This window comes from Eutrigla gurnardus, assembly GCF_963514095.1.
Source record: "Eutrigla gurnardus genome assembly, chromosome: 4".
Classification (NCBI taxonomy): domain Eukaryota; kingdom Metazoa; phylum Chordata; class Actinopteri; order Perciformes; family Triglidae; genus Eutrigla; species Eutrigla gurnardus.
Window position 1 is genome coordinate 19,517,166 of NC_139918.1, and position 15,763 is coordinate 19,532,928.

The window sequence follows — 15,763 nt, forward strand, 5'->3', positions numbered from 1 at the left end:
TTATAACTAAAGCTTTTGACCTCCACTGCGATGAACCTCCAGTCTCATATTATATATTAGAAATTTCCACTTTCAATAGTTTTTTAAATAATAATTCATCTCACCGGGGCTGGTTCGGGTTTGGGTTCCTTCTGTGTGGAGTTTGCATGTTCTCCCCGTGTTAGCGTGGGTTCTCTCTGGGTTCTCTGGCTTCCTCCCACAGTCCAAAGACATGCAGGATGGGGATAGGTTAATTGGTGACTCTAATTTGCCCGTAGGTGTGAATGTGAGGGTGAATGGTTGTTTGTCTCTACATGTTGGCCCTGTGATAGACTGGCAACCTGTTCAGGGTGAACTCTGCCTTCGCTCCATGACAGCTGGGATCGGCTCCACCCCCACGCGACCCTGAATACAGGATAAGTGGTAGACGATGGATGAATGGTTCATCCGACCAACCCAATGTGCTGCCATATTGCTCTGCTGTCATTGTGTTTGGTTTTCAGTTCACCTTAGAGTTACCGGTTTCCTTGAAAAAAGGGAAGTAGATCTTCAGTTGTGTGTTCCTTCAGAAAAGAACTGAAGGTTGACATGTGTCCTTGAGAGTAGATGTGGAGGACATGGACAGATAATGTAATGCCTTGGAAGGGCAGATGATCTGGTGGGGAAAAAAAACACTATTTCAATGTATTGAGAAGAAAAATGAAATAAAAGGGGGTGGAAATATCGATGCCTCGAGTAGTTGTTCTCCCCACAATAATCACATTGATGAGAATTAAAAAACAGATTCCACTTTGATAAAACATGATTTAAACATTTGTCTCTTGAATAACTAGACCTGCCTTTTGTTTAATGCTGGCAGTCACTTAGTGCTCATTATATTGCAGAGGTCTGATATGTCCAAGGTTTTTCACTGAAGCATGTCTTCCAGAGCATGAATAGGGAAAATAAGAATGGTGCACTTTATTTACATTAGTCTACGATTTGAAAGGTTTGAAAAAAGCATCCCCCCCCCCCCCCACACACACACACACCCCTCCCCTCTGCTCCTCCGGGCTTGTATCGTTCTCCCCTCGCAGCCTCCCACCTCCCTCTTATTTCACGAAAATAGTTCACCTGTTTCTGAAAACATTTTAGGTGAGAAATAAGCTATGCAGTTGCTGAATCTGTCTTTATTTTAGATCGACGGTCAGTTTAAAAGATTATCGAGAGCTTGCAGCGGCGCCGTCTCTCGAAACTCACCGGGCTGCGACGGCATGCACGGCTTCTTACATAGACAATGAATGGGAACATCCCCTCCAGGTATGAACTCAGGCAGCACGCCGTTTAGCCCTGCTCCATACCTGAACTGCTCAGGGCAACAAGCGTCTTGTCCGCTCCTAGTTTCAAACGCGGAAGTGAGTCGGGACTAGACGTGAGCAGGAGAGCGAAGATTGGATCGGAACATTTAGCCAATAGTAGCCATGCGGACCGGATGGCTACTATTGGCTAAAGATTGGCTCAAGTGAAAAATCGTAGACTAGAGCTTTAAGTAGTAGGAGTACACATATGGTGTCCGACCACTTTGCATTGACTGCTTTATAACTTCCACTGGATTTAGATTAATTCACTTTCACAACATGTTCAACTAATCAAAAATGAATTGGAACAACACTAAGAACCGGGCACAACTTTTAGATGCAATATGTGATGACACGCTGCAGACACGCGCGCTACAGAGGGTGTGTGCGTGCGTGCGTGTGTGGGAGAGAGAGAGAGAGAGAGAGAGAGAGAGAGAGAGAGAGAGAGAGAGAGAGAGAGAGAGAGAGAGATGGGGGGCTGAGAGAGAGAGAGAGCTCCAATTTTCTTCAGATTCAAAATGTCCACCTCCGTCCTCCGTACGTGTCGAATTACAGAGCTGATGGAGAAACACGCGGGTTTAACAGCATCTTCACATTAAAACGGAAAGGCTTTTCTTCTTCTTCTACTTCTCCTTCTTCTACTTCTCCTTCTTCGTCTTCTTCTTCTTCTTCTCTACTTTTCTCTGCGGATCAGACACGTCCGTCCTCCCGCTGCAGCATGAGCGCTGAGTGCAGCGGCTACTACAGCGGAGACGGCGCGTTTGTGGACGGATTCTCGTGCCCCAGACCGGGCAACGCCGTGGCTGCCGTCTACTGCTGCGGATTTAATGATGTCAAGTATTGCTGTGATGATCCCAACAGTTTTTTCCCCTATGAGTACGGATACATGTGGTGGCTGAGGTGAGGAAGTTGACAGAAAAGTGTTTCTTATTCTTCTCATCCTGTTGTACAGAATTTGTTCTTAAATGTTTTACTTTAAAAAAAAAAAAAATTTAATATTCGAAATCCTTAAATATTCTAAAGACGTTGTTGTCTATACTGTTATATCCTGTCATTATCAACAGATGAGTTTATCACTGTGTGTGTTAGGGTTCCAGAGCGTCCTCAGTTTGTCTTTATGCCTGTGTGTGTGTGTGTGTGTGTGTGTGTGTGTGTGTGTGTGTGTGTGTGTGTGTGTGTGTGTGTGTGTGTGTGTGTGCGCGTGTGCGTGTGTGTGCGTGTCGCGCGTGTGTCCTGCCAGGGCGTCGCAGAGCTACTTCCTTCCCTGCCATTGCACTTTCCACTAATTGCCATCATCCACCTCTCCTGTATTTAAACCTGCTCCTGCTCTCCACTTAGTTCCACTTCTCCATTTTGTGTCTTCTCGACTGCCAGATTCTCCGCCTTTTCCCATGTTTGCTACATCCACCCACACTGCTCTCCACTCACCTGCATCACTCCCTCCTGTCTCCGTTCCTGTTCCACTGTCCTGGTCTTGAGCCTCCCCCATTCACTTGGATTTCCCCCCCATGCCCTCCTGCAGGGAATGAGATCAGTGTTTTGGACCCTTGGTAGCAGACCAAAGTCGGTGGAACGAGGAGGCATTACACAGTTTTTGTTAAGGGCTTTAATGAACATTTGAAGGATGATTTGGCTCAACCTATTAACCTTAAATCTAATTTTCCGAGCTACCCGTTTGGATAACGAGCTCCATACTTGTTCCTGTCAGGCCCTGTCCTAAGTCTTTCACTCTGCCGCTCCGAGCTCTGTGATCCAGGAGCCGAGGACAACTTTACGGATGGGGAGCTCGGGGGTCCAGTCATTCATGGTTGTACCATGCCTTCCACCATGTCCTTATACATGAGTGAGATGAGTGGAAGACAGCCTTTAACACTGCTCTCAGGCATTTTGAATACCTTTGGGCCCCCGCTGTCTTCCAGACACGTAAATCGTAAATGCGCTTCCTGAATCTTGTGTGTGTTTATCTTGACGATATTCTGATTTTTGTCCAGGAACAAGCAGAAACATGTCTTCCACATGAGACAGGTCCTGGAGCCTGCTGGAAAACAAATTGTTCGCCATCTCTCCTGTATTTAAACCTGGTCCTACTCTCCACTCGTCGCAACTTTGTTCCGCTTCTTCATGTCGTACACGCTGCAGCCAAATCATCCTGTCCAGTCTCCATCCGCCTTTACTTGTTTTCCACACTGCTCTCCATGATTTCCCTGTCACTGCTAGCCCCGGACCTCCACCGCTTTTAAGCTGATGCTTAACAGCACGCACGTTTGTGTGTGTGTGTGTGTGTGTGTGAACATTGTTAAGTACCCATAAATGTGGGTGGCTGCTAAACCCTGACTCTCTTCTCTCTTTGACACAAAATCTTTTCCCAAAGCTAATTACATCAGCTCCTGAAGTGCTTTGTACTTGTATCGATCCCTCTTGTATATATTTCTATTTCATATACTACATTTTTTATTAAATGATCTCCCTGTGCTGCTGCAGCACCTGCATTTCTCTTCCAAGGATCAATAAAGGCCTATCTTAAACCAGTTAGGGCTTACATATTTCAATTAAGTTATTTATTTGTGGATTAAAACCCTTTCCCGTTGTCCTCTCTCCTCATCTTCTCCTCCTCTCTTCTTTCCTCATCTTCACCTCCTCTCCTCTCTCCTCATCTTCACCTCCTCTCCACCTCCTCTCCTCTCATCATCTTCTCCTCCTCTCTTCTTTCCTCATCTTCACCTCCTCTCCTCTCTCCTCATCTTCACCTCCTCTCCACCTCCTCTCCTCTCTCATCATCTTCTCCTCCTCTCCTCTTTCCTCATCTTCACCTCCTCTCCTCTCTCCTCATCTTCACCTCCTCTCCTCTCTCCTCATCTTCACCTCCTCTCCTCTCTCCTCATCTTCACCTCCTCTCCTCTCTCCTGGTCCCCTACTCTCTTCTCCTCAGTATTGGCGCTCTGGTTGGTCTATCCATTGCAGCTGTGGTCCTCCTTGCCTTCCTCATCACCGTATGTGTCCTCTGCTACCTCTTCATTTCCACCAAACCCAGTCGTCTTGACAACGGCCTACCCCTCAGAGCACCAGGTTAGTGTGTAGGTTCTTTTACAATGAATATCACAGGGATAATATTGCCAGGGAGTTGAGTAATAATGCCATTTTAAATGTTCTTTCTGAATGAGTTTGACTCCGAGAAAATTGCAAATGTAAATGTCAGATTTTAAATTACCTGTCTGGCTCAACAACTGTCTTTGGTACGTGCACATAGGTGGTGTGTGCGATTTTGAACTTTGTGCAATTTCCATTGTGCTTTAGGAGATTCCATTGAGGGTTCCGGTCAGGTGAGAGCAAGCTGTGTCTCTGGCCCGCAGGGATTCAGAAAGCACTTCATGAGCAGGAAGCTGGACTGCGATAACCAGCCACCAGACCCCGAGCTCCTGTTTCAGAGGTGTTTCACAGCTACAGCCACTGGCCTTAAAGTGGAAAATCCTTCTTAGGTCGCAGCAAGGTTTTTTGTTAAAGACTAAACCAGGGATCAAGAGAGTCATCAAATCCGAAGGCAGGCTGCACTGCCTGGGGGACAGATAGGGCGCTGGGAGGAGCAGTAACTGACATAATGAGGTCCAACTTAAGTTGTAACCTTTTGTTGAATTTCTTCACACACTAAATTTCTATCCTCCTTGTGGCTGCGTAAGTAAACGTACTGTGCTGCAGTAATCAAAAGTGTATGGACAATAATTAATCATCAACCATCTTCTTGGAAGGGACTGTTTATAAGTGGACATAAGAAAGCCAAATATTTGCTGAATCACCTAGTGCTACTGGGCATTTTTATGATCGAGTTTACACTCAGGGCTTACAGTTACGTGGGTGTCTAAAGATGCAACATATTGCAGGAAAAAGAGCCTGGACACCGACAGAGTCTGGTGTAGTATGGTGCTGTAGACTTGTAGCTGTGACATTTTGCTCAGGGACTGAAGGATTTGTGGGACAGATGTGTGATGAGACCAGAAACATAACAGTGCTGGTTATTCTTCCACATGTCTAAAACTCACGACCCATATTTACATCCATCTACAACAGTCAGAGCTGATTACCTTAATAATGGCCAGTTACAGTCAGACATGTGAAAGATGAACTTTTGGGGCACATTTGCTTTTAATTGGGGCAAACAGGAAATTAGCAGAGGCACAAATGTCCCCGGCTGGGATCAAACTGGGGATGTTGCAGTTTTGTGGTATGCGTCTTTGCCATTCGGCCATCAGGTCGTCAGTTATAGCAAATGGTTCTACACTGAGATTCTCTCTGTAATGGTGCTTTTAAGATCATCTGAGTCCCTACAAGGAATTCGGTTGGGAGAATAATAAACAACACATGAACTGAATCTTATTTAAATTGGCATTACACCTGCATGAATATGACTGGACGTCACTAGTCAGCTGCTAGTAGGGCCGGGAGATATGAAGAAACAGACAATATCTATCACAATATTAATATATTGGCCAGCCCTAGCTGATAGTCACTCATGACATTTTAATTACTCATTGATTGTGAAGCATGAATCAATCAGCTGATACCAATGGACTAATGCAATCATTACAGGGTAGAAAGTGGCTTTTTCACTGGTGGCCAATAGAGCTGTCAATGTTCCTCCATAAAACTATTCAAATTTCATTCCAGATTTTTTTTCAATATTGTTGTTGTTTTACTTATTGTCCACTAGAGGGCGTTCCAAAAACATTACCAATAAATAATGTCTTGAGTAGCTAGTAAGCTAGAAAAGTGCTATATACATTTAAAAAAAAAAATCAATATTAATTTCAGCATTCGACCAATACAGATTTTTTTTTACTATTCGAATCATATTCGATTCCCGAAGTTCATCCCAACAGCCCTAGTGGTGAAAGATAATATATCTGCTATTTAGCGTGATGTTTAAATTTCTATGTAGCTAAAAAAAAGAAGCACAACAGACCCACCAGTACATACTGGTATACTTTACAAATGTATGAAGCTAGAAGGACAAACATGAAGCTTTGTGACCACAGTGTAACTGAACTGGGATTCCAAACTGACCAATTTAAAGGAAACTTTTGATTACTAGTTCACATCCAAACGCATCTCGTAGTAAATGGCAGTATGGCGCTGCAAAAGTGTCATCAAATGTTACACTTTCAGCTTCTGTCTGACTTTTGACTGCTTTACAGTGTCAATGTATATGAAAAGGCATACATAAAAGATCTCAAGGCTGCACTTCTGTGGACACCATGCTCTGTATACTGGATTATCGGTTTGTTGTCAAAATCTTCAAGTGCCCTTGTAAGATGGTAGCTTACGTATTTATGAATCCATGCACGTGTCATGTCTTGTGTTCGTGAATACATCTTTCACGCTTGTGTAATTGTCGCGGAAAAATCGGAAACCGACACATTTTTGAATGTCAACACGTCTTGTTCTTTTTATTCTGTTATTTATTATTATTATTTTTTTTTACAAAATGTCAAATGCCAAATGGAGGAATTGAATTGAGTTTTGATCAAACTAAAGGTTGTAATTCATGCAGTAAATGTCAGCAGGAAGCTGTGCACATGAATAACTGTAGCATACATGTAGATTCTAATGAATGTAAGAAGAAAACAACACCGCAGGTTTCTGTTTATTTTCATAGGATACGGAACGTTTGATGGCATTGTTTATCAAACGCATTCCATGAATGTATATAGCGCTTTATTCCCACAGTGCTTGAAAGAGCATAAATACATCCTAAAGACACAACCTGATTATTATGCAGTGATGCTGCCATTTCACTGATTTACTTAACATACTGTCCACATTGAACATGCTAATGGCTATTAAATCGTAAAACATGTGATAATCGTGCCTTTTTTATTCATTTATCTGAAGGTTTTCTGCTGAGCAAGTCTGGTAATGAATGCCTTCTCTGCCTCGCTTTCCCTTTATTCTAAAGCCACTTTGTTGGTTGAAATGGAAGAGATGTGAAAGATCTGTGAGACTTGACTGAGTAGCTTTTGGCAGAGTGTCAAAGCCTGAAACTGCAGAATGAAGAGAAGATTCAGTGAAAAGGATGACGGTGACAACAAAACTGCTCCCTGTGATGATTACACAATGGTGTGAGCCATTACTGGGGATCATGGAAACCAAACATCTGGGTATCCAGTCACTTTTTTGTGGCGTGCCTGGATCAGATATTATGTCATTCAACAAGCTATTCACATTCCCTTTTATATGTTTCACTCTGGCTTGAAAGAATACACCTACAGCTTGGAACCACTTTGTAGTGTGGGCAGGAGCTAAACGTGTGAGGGATTAAACAGATGGTGAATGCAGATATATTCAGACAGAGTACGGGAACCTTAAAGTATGTTGTTTTAACAGCAAAAATCAGCATATTCACCTTTAATACAGACACGTCGCGTAGCCCACCCCCTTAATTACGAGTTCTAGTCATGTTAGCGCCCAAGGCATGTTATTCAGCTCCAGGTTTGAAAATTAGCAAAGTGGTCCTCATTGCACACTAATCTGGCCATCATGTGTGAGTTGTATTCTTCAAATAGACACATAGAATCTCAATAAGCAAATTGCGTCAAGCTAGGTGGAGGTGTTTAATGTTAATGTGTGCGAGGCGTTGTTGAGAACCAACGCATTAACCCTGTGAGACCCAGATATAGAAAAACCTTAAAAAAAAAAAGTTATTTTACCTTTCAGATGTTGTTGTAGGAGGCCTTTGATGCAGAAATTAAAGAGTTTAAAAAAAAATGTTTATGTATGATTTTAGAGAATAATAATAATAAATATTATTGCAAAATTGGGATTAGATGGGAGCAGAATTCCTGTATTTGTGCTCACGTTGTCTGAACAACAATTCAGAACAACTAACGGTTCATTTGCAAGGTTGATTGCTTACTACACTAAAATATATTTTACTTACTTGAATCTGATGAATCCAGTCCAATGAAACAGAGAGATGTTGTTGAGAGGTGTGAGTTCATGGCCATAAAGCGGGACTTATAAACAAATGTATGATCCAATAGCATTGTGAGACTGAACAATAGAACCCAATGACTATGTATATGTGGTAAAAAACAAAATAAAATATACCAGATTGTTTTTTAGGATGGCTAAAGGTAACGTTGTAATTTTACAACAAGGGGTGTTACAGGGTTAAAGCTCATTATAGACGTACGTCATGATGACGGGGCTGGGAGAAGACCGCTTCACCGTCACCTGGTTTGGTTCTGCTTCATTTGCGATATGAAAACGCGAAAACAACATTTTATCGTTATGATTTCCTTCAGGATTGAAGGTTAAGATCAAATATCATGGATGAAATGCTGACATGCTGACAAAATAAACAGAAAAAAATGTCATTATAAAGTTCAAATTAGACTCTGTTAAGATATGATATAACAGGATCAAATGCACACACTGGCATATAATTATTTGTTTCAAGAAAAAGAAACAGATTCTGGCTAGAACACACTTAAAACCTCATTCAGCTGAGTGTTCAACGTATGCATCTCTAAAGTGAATGGTCTACTGCGAATCCATTCTGATTCAATGTGATGGGCTGAATGGGGTAATTATGCATGCATCATACACCATTTAAGAAATAATGACCTTGAAGGCTTCACTGCCATTCTTACGGCTGAATAACTAAATAGAAAACTGGGGACTTAAAATAAACTATTAGAAGTAAGATTTTTTTTTTTACAGGGGGCTCATAAACCATACAGAATATAACACCATCTTTCCTTAAACCCGTACTCCAGGGGAGGGGGTCCTGCATCCAGCTGATTTCTTTAGCTGTACCGATCGGAGTAGATCGAGGAGGTCAGACAGGTATGTCCATTTTACATTTTCATAGGTCATCAGAGGCACCTTAAATTCATACATTTAGCTACAGTATAAGTAAAAAAACAGCTACAGTATTGACTCTTGCCTTATGCTTTCAGCTCTTCTGAAGTCAATTTCCTTCCTCCAACGGGCAGAGATTTGATGACGGTTGAATGTGCTTTGATAATATATCCGAACAAGGCCACCTGGAATTATGTCAGTGCTTATCAACCTTCCCTCCTCTCAGCGGAGAGGTGCAGGTTGCTACGTGGTAAGAAAAAAAGACGAATCCAGTAAGCAATGAAAAGCCTGCGATTTTATCTGGGTGATCTTCTATCACTCCCCCCTCACATACACATACATTCATACAGCCTGTAGACTCTGGAGTGCTTATGGTTCTCATGTGACTACAGTGACACTATCTGGCCTCCGATCACTGATGCACCAATTAATCCGAGGGCTTTCTATGTCCTTATTGCTGAACTTTCAATTACTGGCAGTGATTTCAGAGTCAACTGTGAAAACCACAAGTGCCTTATGTTACACACAATAAAGGTAGGAAAATAAAAACAACATGTCTGCTTCAGCACCAGAAACAAGGAATGCAAAGGAGAGAATGGTTGACAAACCTAATAAAGTTACTCATTAACATCGCTGTCTTAAGGGAATGTTACAGGAAGGGTGGTATTATTGCCAGTCCAGCAACCTTTGCCCAGCAAGTCGCCTTTTATTTTCAGAAGGAGCTGAACAGCAGTTCAACGTGAGGTCTAGGTGACCAGGACACTGCTCTGTCAACTATCCTATTTATACAGGTAAGTCATTTATATTACATTTATGGCATTCAGCTTTTGTCCAAAGCGACTTACAATAAGTACATTTGTCAAAAGAAAGAAACTACAACATATCATTGACAATAAAGTAAGAGCTAAAAAATAGAGACAAGTGTTAGGTCGTCTGAGTAAAGTAGTAGCTGTTCAGCAAACATACCTTAAGAACAACAGTGATCAAAGTGCTATAGGTAAGAACATAGAAGTGTTTGATTTCAGCGATGGTGGTACCAGCCGGCCAGCTGAAGTAGAGGAGCGAAGTGCTCGCTTCAGGGCGTGAGGTTTGACCAGTGTTTGGAGGTAGATGGTGCCGTTCCATTAATGGCCTTGAAGGCCAGTGCCATCGTCTTGAATTGGATGCGTGCTGCAACAATTTTAGACTTTTTCTTTTTCTTGTGTGTGTGTGTGTGTGTGTGTGTGGTATGACATTAGTGTGCCTCTGTGTTGTAGGTTACACTGGGCCTGTTGTTGTCACATGACTAAGACACTTCTACTGTGTTCTGACGTCACCAGATACATTTTTATCTTTCCGCCTCAAATTCACTTCCTTAAGCCAAACTATACAGTGTGGATATGCTGTTTCTGCTCTCTGGATTAAGGCTTTTTATCTATATGTGTGTTGATGCTATGTCTTTTTTATGCCTCAAGGCAGGTGTTTATTGGATGCTTGAAGACCCCTGTTAGCTCATCCATTACAGCTTCATCAGCTTTTACACTTGTTGCTGATATTTCACGGTTATGACTAATCAAAACAGAGGCTAATAATCATTTATGATGATGACAGTGATGGTATATCACATGTGGGATGGCCAAACTGTGATATTTTGAAAAAAAAGGTAGAACTACACTGTATAAATATTATCCAGTTTGACACAGAAACCAATGTTTTGCCTTTTCTACTTTTTTCTGTTATCATCTAAATATCAGACTTGCAGTAGAAACCTATATAAGTATTCAGCAATTTTCTGCTGGTTTTAACTGTCCTGTTTTACTTATATTTGTATTGACCAATAACATCATAATATTTCAAGTGGGCACATATGTCATGCAGTGCATTGTGTTTAAAAGAAATGAATTCATTTCAATTAAATTGAAGAGCAGTATATAAGATATAAGATACAGAAATACTTTTTTGTAATATGTGGACAGACCAAGAAACTATCAAACTCTTTAAAAGAGTTGTGTAATTATTTTGGTGGAAAATCTATTTTATATGGCTCAAAGGGTTCTCTGGTTTTCTGGTTTTATAATCATTATTTTGGAATTAAATGGAACTGAACATTAAAAAAAGAAACGAAACAGGAAGAACAAGGAGAATAAAGAGCCGTTTGCATCTGTATCTACGTAACACATCTCCAATTTGTCTTGTCAGATCTGAGCGGCTGTTGAGCATTCAGATGAATTTAAGATTATTGATAGTCGGAGGACATTGGTTAACATTTTATTGGTTATGAAATATAAAACATAAATCTGCAGGCCTCAGAATGTTTCATCTTTAAAGAAGGGATTCCCATTATTACAATATCATATGTACAATGAAAGGGTTACTGGTCACTCTGATTGTTCGTCCTCCATGACTGCGTAAACCTTCCTAATGCAACATTGCCTCATTATTGTCTGTAAAAATGCATTTTATGTTTAAATCACGATGGAATCCAGTGACGGCTTCTTGGACTGTCTTGACCTTAAATGCTTAATTGGACCTCATGATCCTCACTTATCACTTTTTTTTGGATTATTCCTCAGGACGCAGAGATGGGCCAGTGGAGCTGCATCCTCTTTGGAGTGTATTTTCTTTGTGGAGCTTTTATCGGAGAGACGCTCCAGGCGTTTGTAGCTGATGTTGGGGGACACAACGGTGCCCAGAGACATCTTCTGATGGAAGAAGAAGATCCCATCGACAGTAACAATTCCACAATTGAAAGTAAGCAACACACTTTGCCTCCATATAACTATTTACAGCCAGGTGTGTTTGAGGGACTTTGAACTCTGTAACACTTCTTTTACAGGAAACAATTTGTCTCCATAGCTAGATGCAATAACCTTTTTTTTACTGCTTTGTTCCCAGGGGCAGTTGTTCCTGATGAGAGCCCCAAGTCACTAAACTGGTCCTATATGGCCGCAGGACTGGGCACAGTCCTCACCATTTCACTCCTAATCGTGATGACTGTCAAGTTTCGTCTCTTCCATCGCTTCCTGGCCAGCTACAGACACTCCCTGCTCCAAGAGGCCGACGGGGTCAGCCAGTACGGCCAGGACGAGCGGCCCTTCCCCAGCGAGGTGCTGGGTAGAATGGGAGGGAACGCAGGAGTGCTGGATGACGACGACGACGGCTTCATTGAGGATAACTACATCCAGGCCAGTGAGAAAGACAGGGCGGAGAGAGAGAGCGTCGACAAGGAGGAAGAGGAGGAGTTGGAGGAAGACAGCGACGATGATCTTCACTTCACTATAGCGTGATTAGATAGAGAGGGACTCCAAAAACGAACTCATAAAATGAATGTTAGAGGAGATTTTGATTGACAGTTGACAGTAAATCAATGATTCTGAGACTTTCTGGCTTGTGACTCCTTAAAATGAATCACTGTCTACTTGCAACCTCAACAGTTTAAAGACAGAGGCAACACATTTGTGAATCAGAATTTTGGATTTTCTTTTTTCCTGTTCCAATTAATTATCTTAAAAGCCTCTAATATCACCTTGAGAGTCACAGATTTTGAACTGCTGAAAGTGCACAATATAGATGAATGATAAATGTGAATACTGAATGAGCCACACACTTATCATGCAATAATGATCGGACTTGTGTCCAAAATCAGCAAATTGAAATAGAGTTTTTAAAACGTGTTACTGGTTGTGTTTGAGTTCATTTGAGTACTGTATAGTTGTTGTATCTCATGCTTAGGAAAACAAATTCATTGAATGAAAGAGTAGATCACAATGGATTACTTTATCTCCTGAAACTTTATTGGACTGAAGCAGGCAACCTTTTGACTGTACTGGATCATTAGACATCACATTTCACTCAAAATATATATTATATACATATTGTGTATATATCTTGGAAGTTACTATTTGTGCCCTGATGATACATGTTGACACCCTTGACTAAGTTAAGTATTCACATTCAAGTTAAATGGTTGGTTGATTATATTTTGTGGAAATAAACAGAACAGTGATGTTTTGATTTGAGGTGAAAATTACTTGAAACGTCCTTTGGAAGGCAGGAACCTGAGTGTATTCATGTACAAAGTGCATTTGTATGTAGTCATGTCAAAATAACTTGATTCGAAACATACTTTATGAAATAATTATTTACAATTCAAAATGTATTATTCATTCATTCTCACCTTGGTCTGTGAGTCCGTGGTAGAGAACAGTGATACAGAACAATGATACAGTTATCCAATACAATTATTCATATTTTATTTAAGGGAAATGTTGTTGGGAGTTCAAACAAGTGAAATGATGGTGCTCTTTGGTCGGGAATCCAAAATATAGAATAGGAAGAAACGTCCAAGGCACTCATTCTGGGAAAAAAAGTTCACAAACCATAAATCAAATTTCATAGAAAACAGAGCTGGTATGTGTTCGGATGACCTGCTTTATCTGATTGAAGGCTATTTAACTGTTGTAAGCCTTCCTTCTAAAAGTGATGTTTTGAGTCAATCTGGTTTTCAAACATAATTGCTCAGATGTAACCTTGTTCTTTTACAAACTACTGGGAAGTATTCTTTTTATGACGTCCAGTAGTCACTGAAACAGGAAAGATGCCTCAACAGCTGTGGAGTTCAAGACCACGGCTACTGGTGCTCTCCTAAATTCATCTCTTTGTTTGACTTTTTGTACATCTGCTAGAAAAATCCATACCAATCTCTCCTTTGACATGCTCTTTGATCCTTTTTCCACGTCGGGATTTTGCTCATTTAGTCATTTCAGATAAGGCTGGTCCTGCTGGACGATGTCTCTCTCCTGGTCTGGCTCATCTGTCCCCCTGAGACACTGAACACCCTGACAGGTCGACCCCCCAACCTCCTCGCCCTGCTCATTCTCATCATCCTCCTCCTCCTCAGTTCCCTCCTCCGTCTAAGGTAGATGACCACGCTGTAGCCCACTACCGCCAGAGCCATGCCGGCCCCGGCAGCCATCAGCACCAGGCTACACACCAACATCTCCTTGCTGTCGTGACCCTCGCTGCCCATCGTGGCCACGCAGAGAAGGACCGTCCCACAGAGCATCACTGCCAGCCCCACAGCCAACATCAGTGCCGGGTCGGCCCTCCCGCCACTCTTTAGCTGGTCGATCCGACGCCAGCTGCGCACACAGTTCATGTCCTGTACGGCGGAGCTGAGAAGCTGCTTGAGCAGAACGGCCAGGGCTAAGAGGCAGAGGGTGGTGCCCACGGCGAGGCGCCACTCCCCAGACAGGCTGGTGGTGGTGGAGAGGAGGCCCACGCCGGCGAGGCCCAGCCCCAGGATGAGGCCCACGGAGGCGCAGTAGCACAACAGGGAGCGGCGTGGCTCTCTGAACCACCACAGTTCCACTTGATCTTCCAGGACATGCCGCTGCATTGCGGTGGGGTCCAGGTAGAGACCCGGAGGGTCGCGGACGGCGCGGTGGGGCTGGTGGAAGGTCTGCATGTCAGGTCACGGCTCAGTCAGCCCACAACCAGACTGACAACGAGAAAGAGTGCAAACACCCTTCGCCTCATCTCAGCTTCTGTAAAAATAGTTACTCACTTGGTGGTAGATGAGTGTCATCGATCTGCATCCTGTCACACGGAGTCAAAGCATTGCAATAGTCCTAAAGATACTAGTTGTTTGGACTTAAATAATCCAGCTTCAAGGAGTGTTTTCTGAGATTCAGGTTGCTCACGCTGCTCCCTCCGCTTCTTCTCGGAGTAAATGGATGAAGTATCCTGACTCCACGCTGGAGACCTCAGCCACGGTGTCACACTCACTGTAAGTGGAGAAGTGATGGTGTTGACATCCTGGCCGAGGCGTCGTGTATGTAGCCTGTCCACATGTCTACTCACGAACACCACAGTGACTGTACTAGTGTCACAGATTGCTAATCCGTGACCTCTTCACATTCTCCCAGTGCCAGGCAGAACAGAGGACCCCCACCCCCCATCACACGGGGTCACCATCTTGTCTGGTGAAGTGGAAGAAGACGGGGCACAATAGCCGTGTTGGATCATGGTTTGGAGCTTGGCGACATTGTCCTCCATTCCCTACACACAGACAATGGGCTGACCGGCAAACACAATAAGTGTGCTGCAGGAGGCGGGTGCTGGTGTGTGTGTGAGCCGGGGTGTTGCGTTGCTGCTGTGAGGGGGGCTGGATGATGTCAGCGTGTAGTGATAATGGCGTTTCTGTGATCCCAACGATAGCGTCATTCACACATTTTGCTGAGCCTGTTAAGATAGGCCACGGTGAATGAGATGCTCACTGACACGGGCCTCCTGATCTTCCACTAGAGAAGAATACACCTTCTGAAAGTACTTCAAAACATTTAGCCTTGAACTTAAAAAGCTACTTCTACATTTTGGGAAATACATTTTTGGGCTTTGTGAAGGAGAGTAAGGTGAGAATATTGATCCAGCATATTGTTGTGCTTTTAAAGGCAGTTATAATAATGGATTGGATTTGTATGGCGCTTTTTTCCAGGGGACTCAAAGCGCTCTGACAGGGTACCAGGTTCCATTCATTCACACACAGTCATACCGGTGGTGGTAAACTACCACAGTAGCCACAGCTGCCCTGGGGCAGACTGACGGAAGCGTGG

At 42.8% G+C, this 15,763-nt stretch overlaps 3 protein-coding genes across 3 annotated transcripts; 2 read left to right on the plus strand and 1 right to left on the minus strand.

The window, feature by feature from the left end:
• Positions 1-2,020: 2,020 nt before the first annotated feature.
• Positions 2,021-5,763, plus strand: LOC311012530 (protein shisa-like-2B). The gene is made up of 3 exons (XM_084008005.1): positions 2,021-2,216; positions 4,246-4,382; positions 4,611-5,763. Exons 1-3 carry the CDS (start codon positions 2,035-2,037, stop codon positions 4,790-4,792), a joined length of 501 nt encoding a protein of 166 aa, XP_083864131.1. The 5' UTR covers positions 2,021-2,034; the 3' UTR covers positions 4,793-5,763.
• Positions 5,764-9,852: 4,089 nt separating this feature from the next.
• On the plus strand, positions 9,853-12,741 carry LOC311012508 (leucine-rich repeat-containing protein 19-like). The gene is made up of 3 exons (XM_084007977.1): positions 9,853-9,961; positions 11,723-11,900; positions 12,045-12,741. The coding sequence occupies exons 2-3, from the start codon at positions 11,732-11,734 to the stop codon at positions 12,434-12,436; spliced, it is 561 nt and encodes a 186-aa protein (XP_083864103.1). The 5' UTR covers positions 9,853-9,961; positions 11,723-11,731; the 3' UTR covers positions 12,437-12,741.
• A 597-nt stretch (positions 12,742-13,338) lies between these two features.
• Positions 13,339-14,903, minus strand: tmem125b (transmembrane protein 125b). The gene has a single exon (XM_084008955.1). The coding sequence runs from the start codon at positions 14,614-14,616 to the stop codon at positions 13,912-13,914; it is 705 nt and encodes a 234-aa protein (XP_083865081.1). The 5' UTR covers positions 14,617-14,903; the 3' UTR covers positions 13,339-13,911.
• Positions 14,904-15,763: the final 860 nt, after the last annotated feature.

Bases quoted from the DNA above. Each gene is read 5' to 3' on its own strand.
- tmem125b (XM_084008955.1), bottom strand. From the start codon at position 14,616: ATGCAGACCTTCCACCAGCCCCACCGCGCCGTCCGCGACCCTCCGGGT.
- LOC311012530 (XM_084008005.1), top strand. From the start codon at position 2,035: ATGAGCGCTGAGTGCAGCGGCTACTACAGCGGAGACGGCGCGTTTGTG. The intron at 2,217-4,245 runs GTGAGGAAGTTG...TCTTCTCCTCAG, and splicing joins GGATACATGTGGTGGCTGAG to TATTGGCGCTCTGGTTGGTC. The intron at 4,383-4,610 runs GTTAGTGTGTAG...ATTGTGCTTTAG, and splicing joins CCTACCCCTCAGAGCACCAG to GAGATTCCATTGAGGGTTCC.
- LOC311012508 (XM_084007977.1), top strand. From the start codon at position 11,732: ATGGGCCAGTGGAGCTGCATCCTCTTTGGAGTGTATTTTCTTTGTGGA. The intron at 11,901-12,044 runs GTAAGCAACACA...CTTTGTTCCCAG, and splicing joins TAACAATTCCACAATTGAAA to GGGCAGTTGTTCCTGATGAG.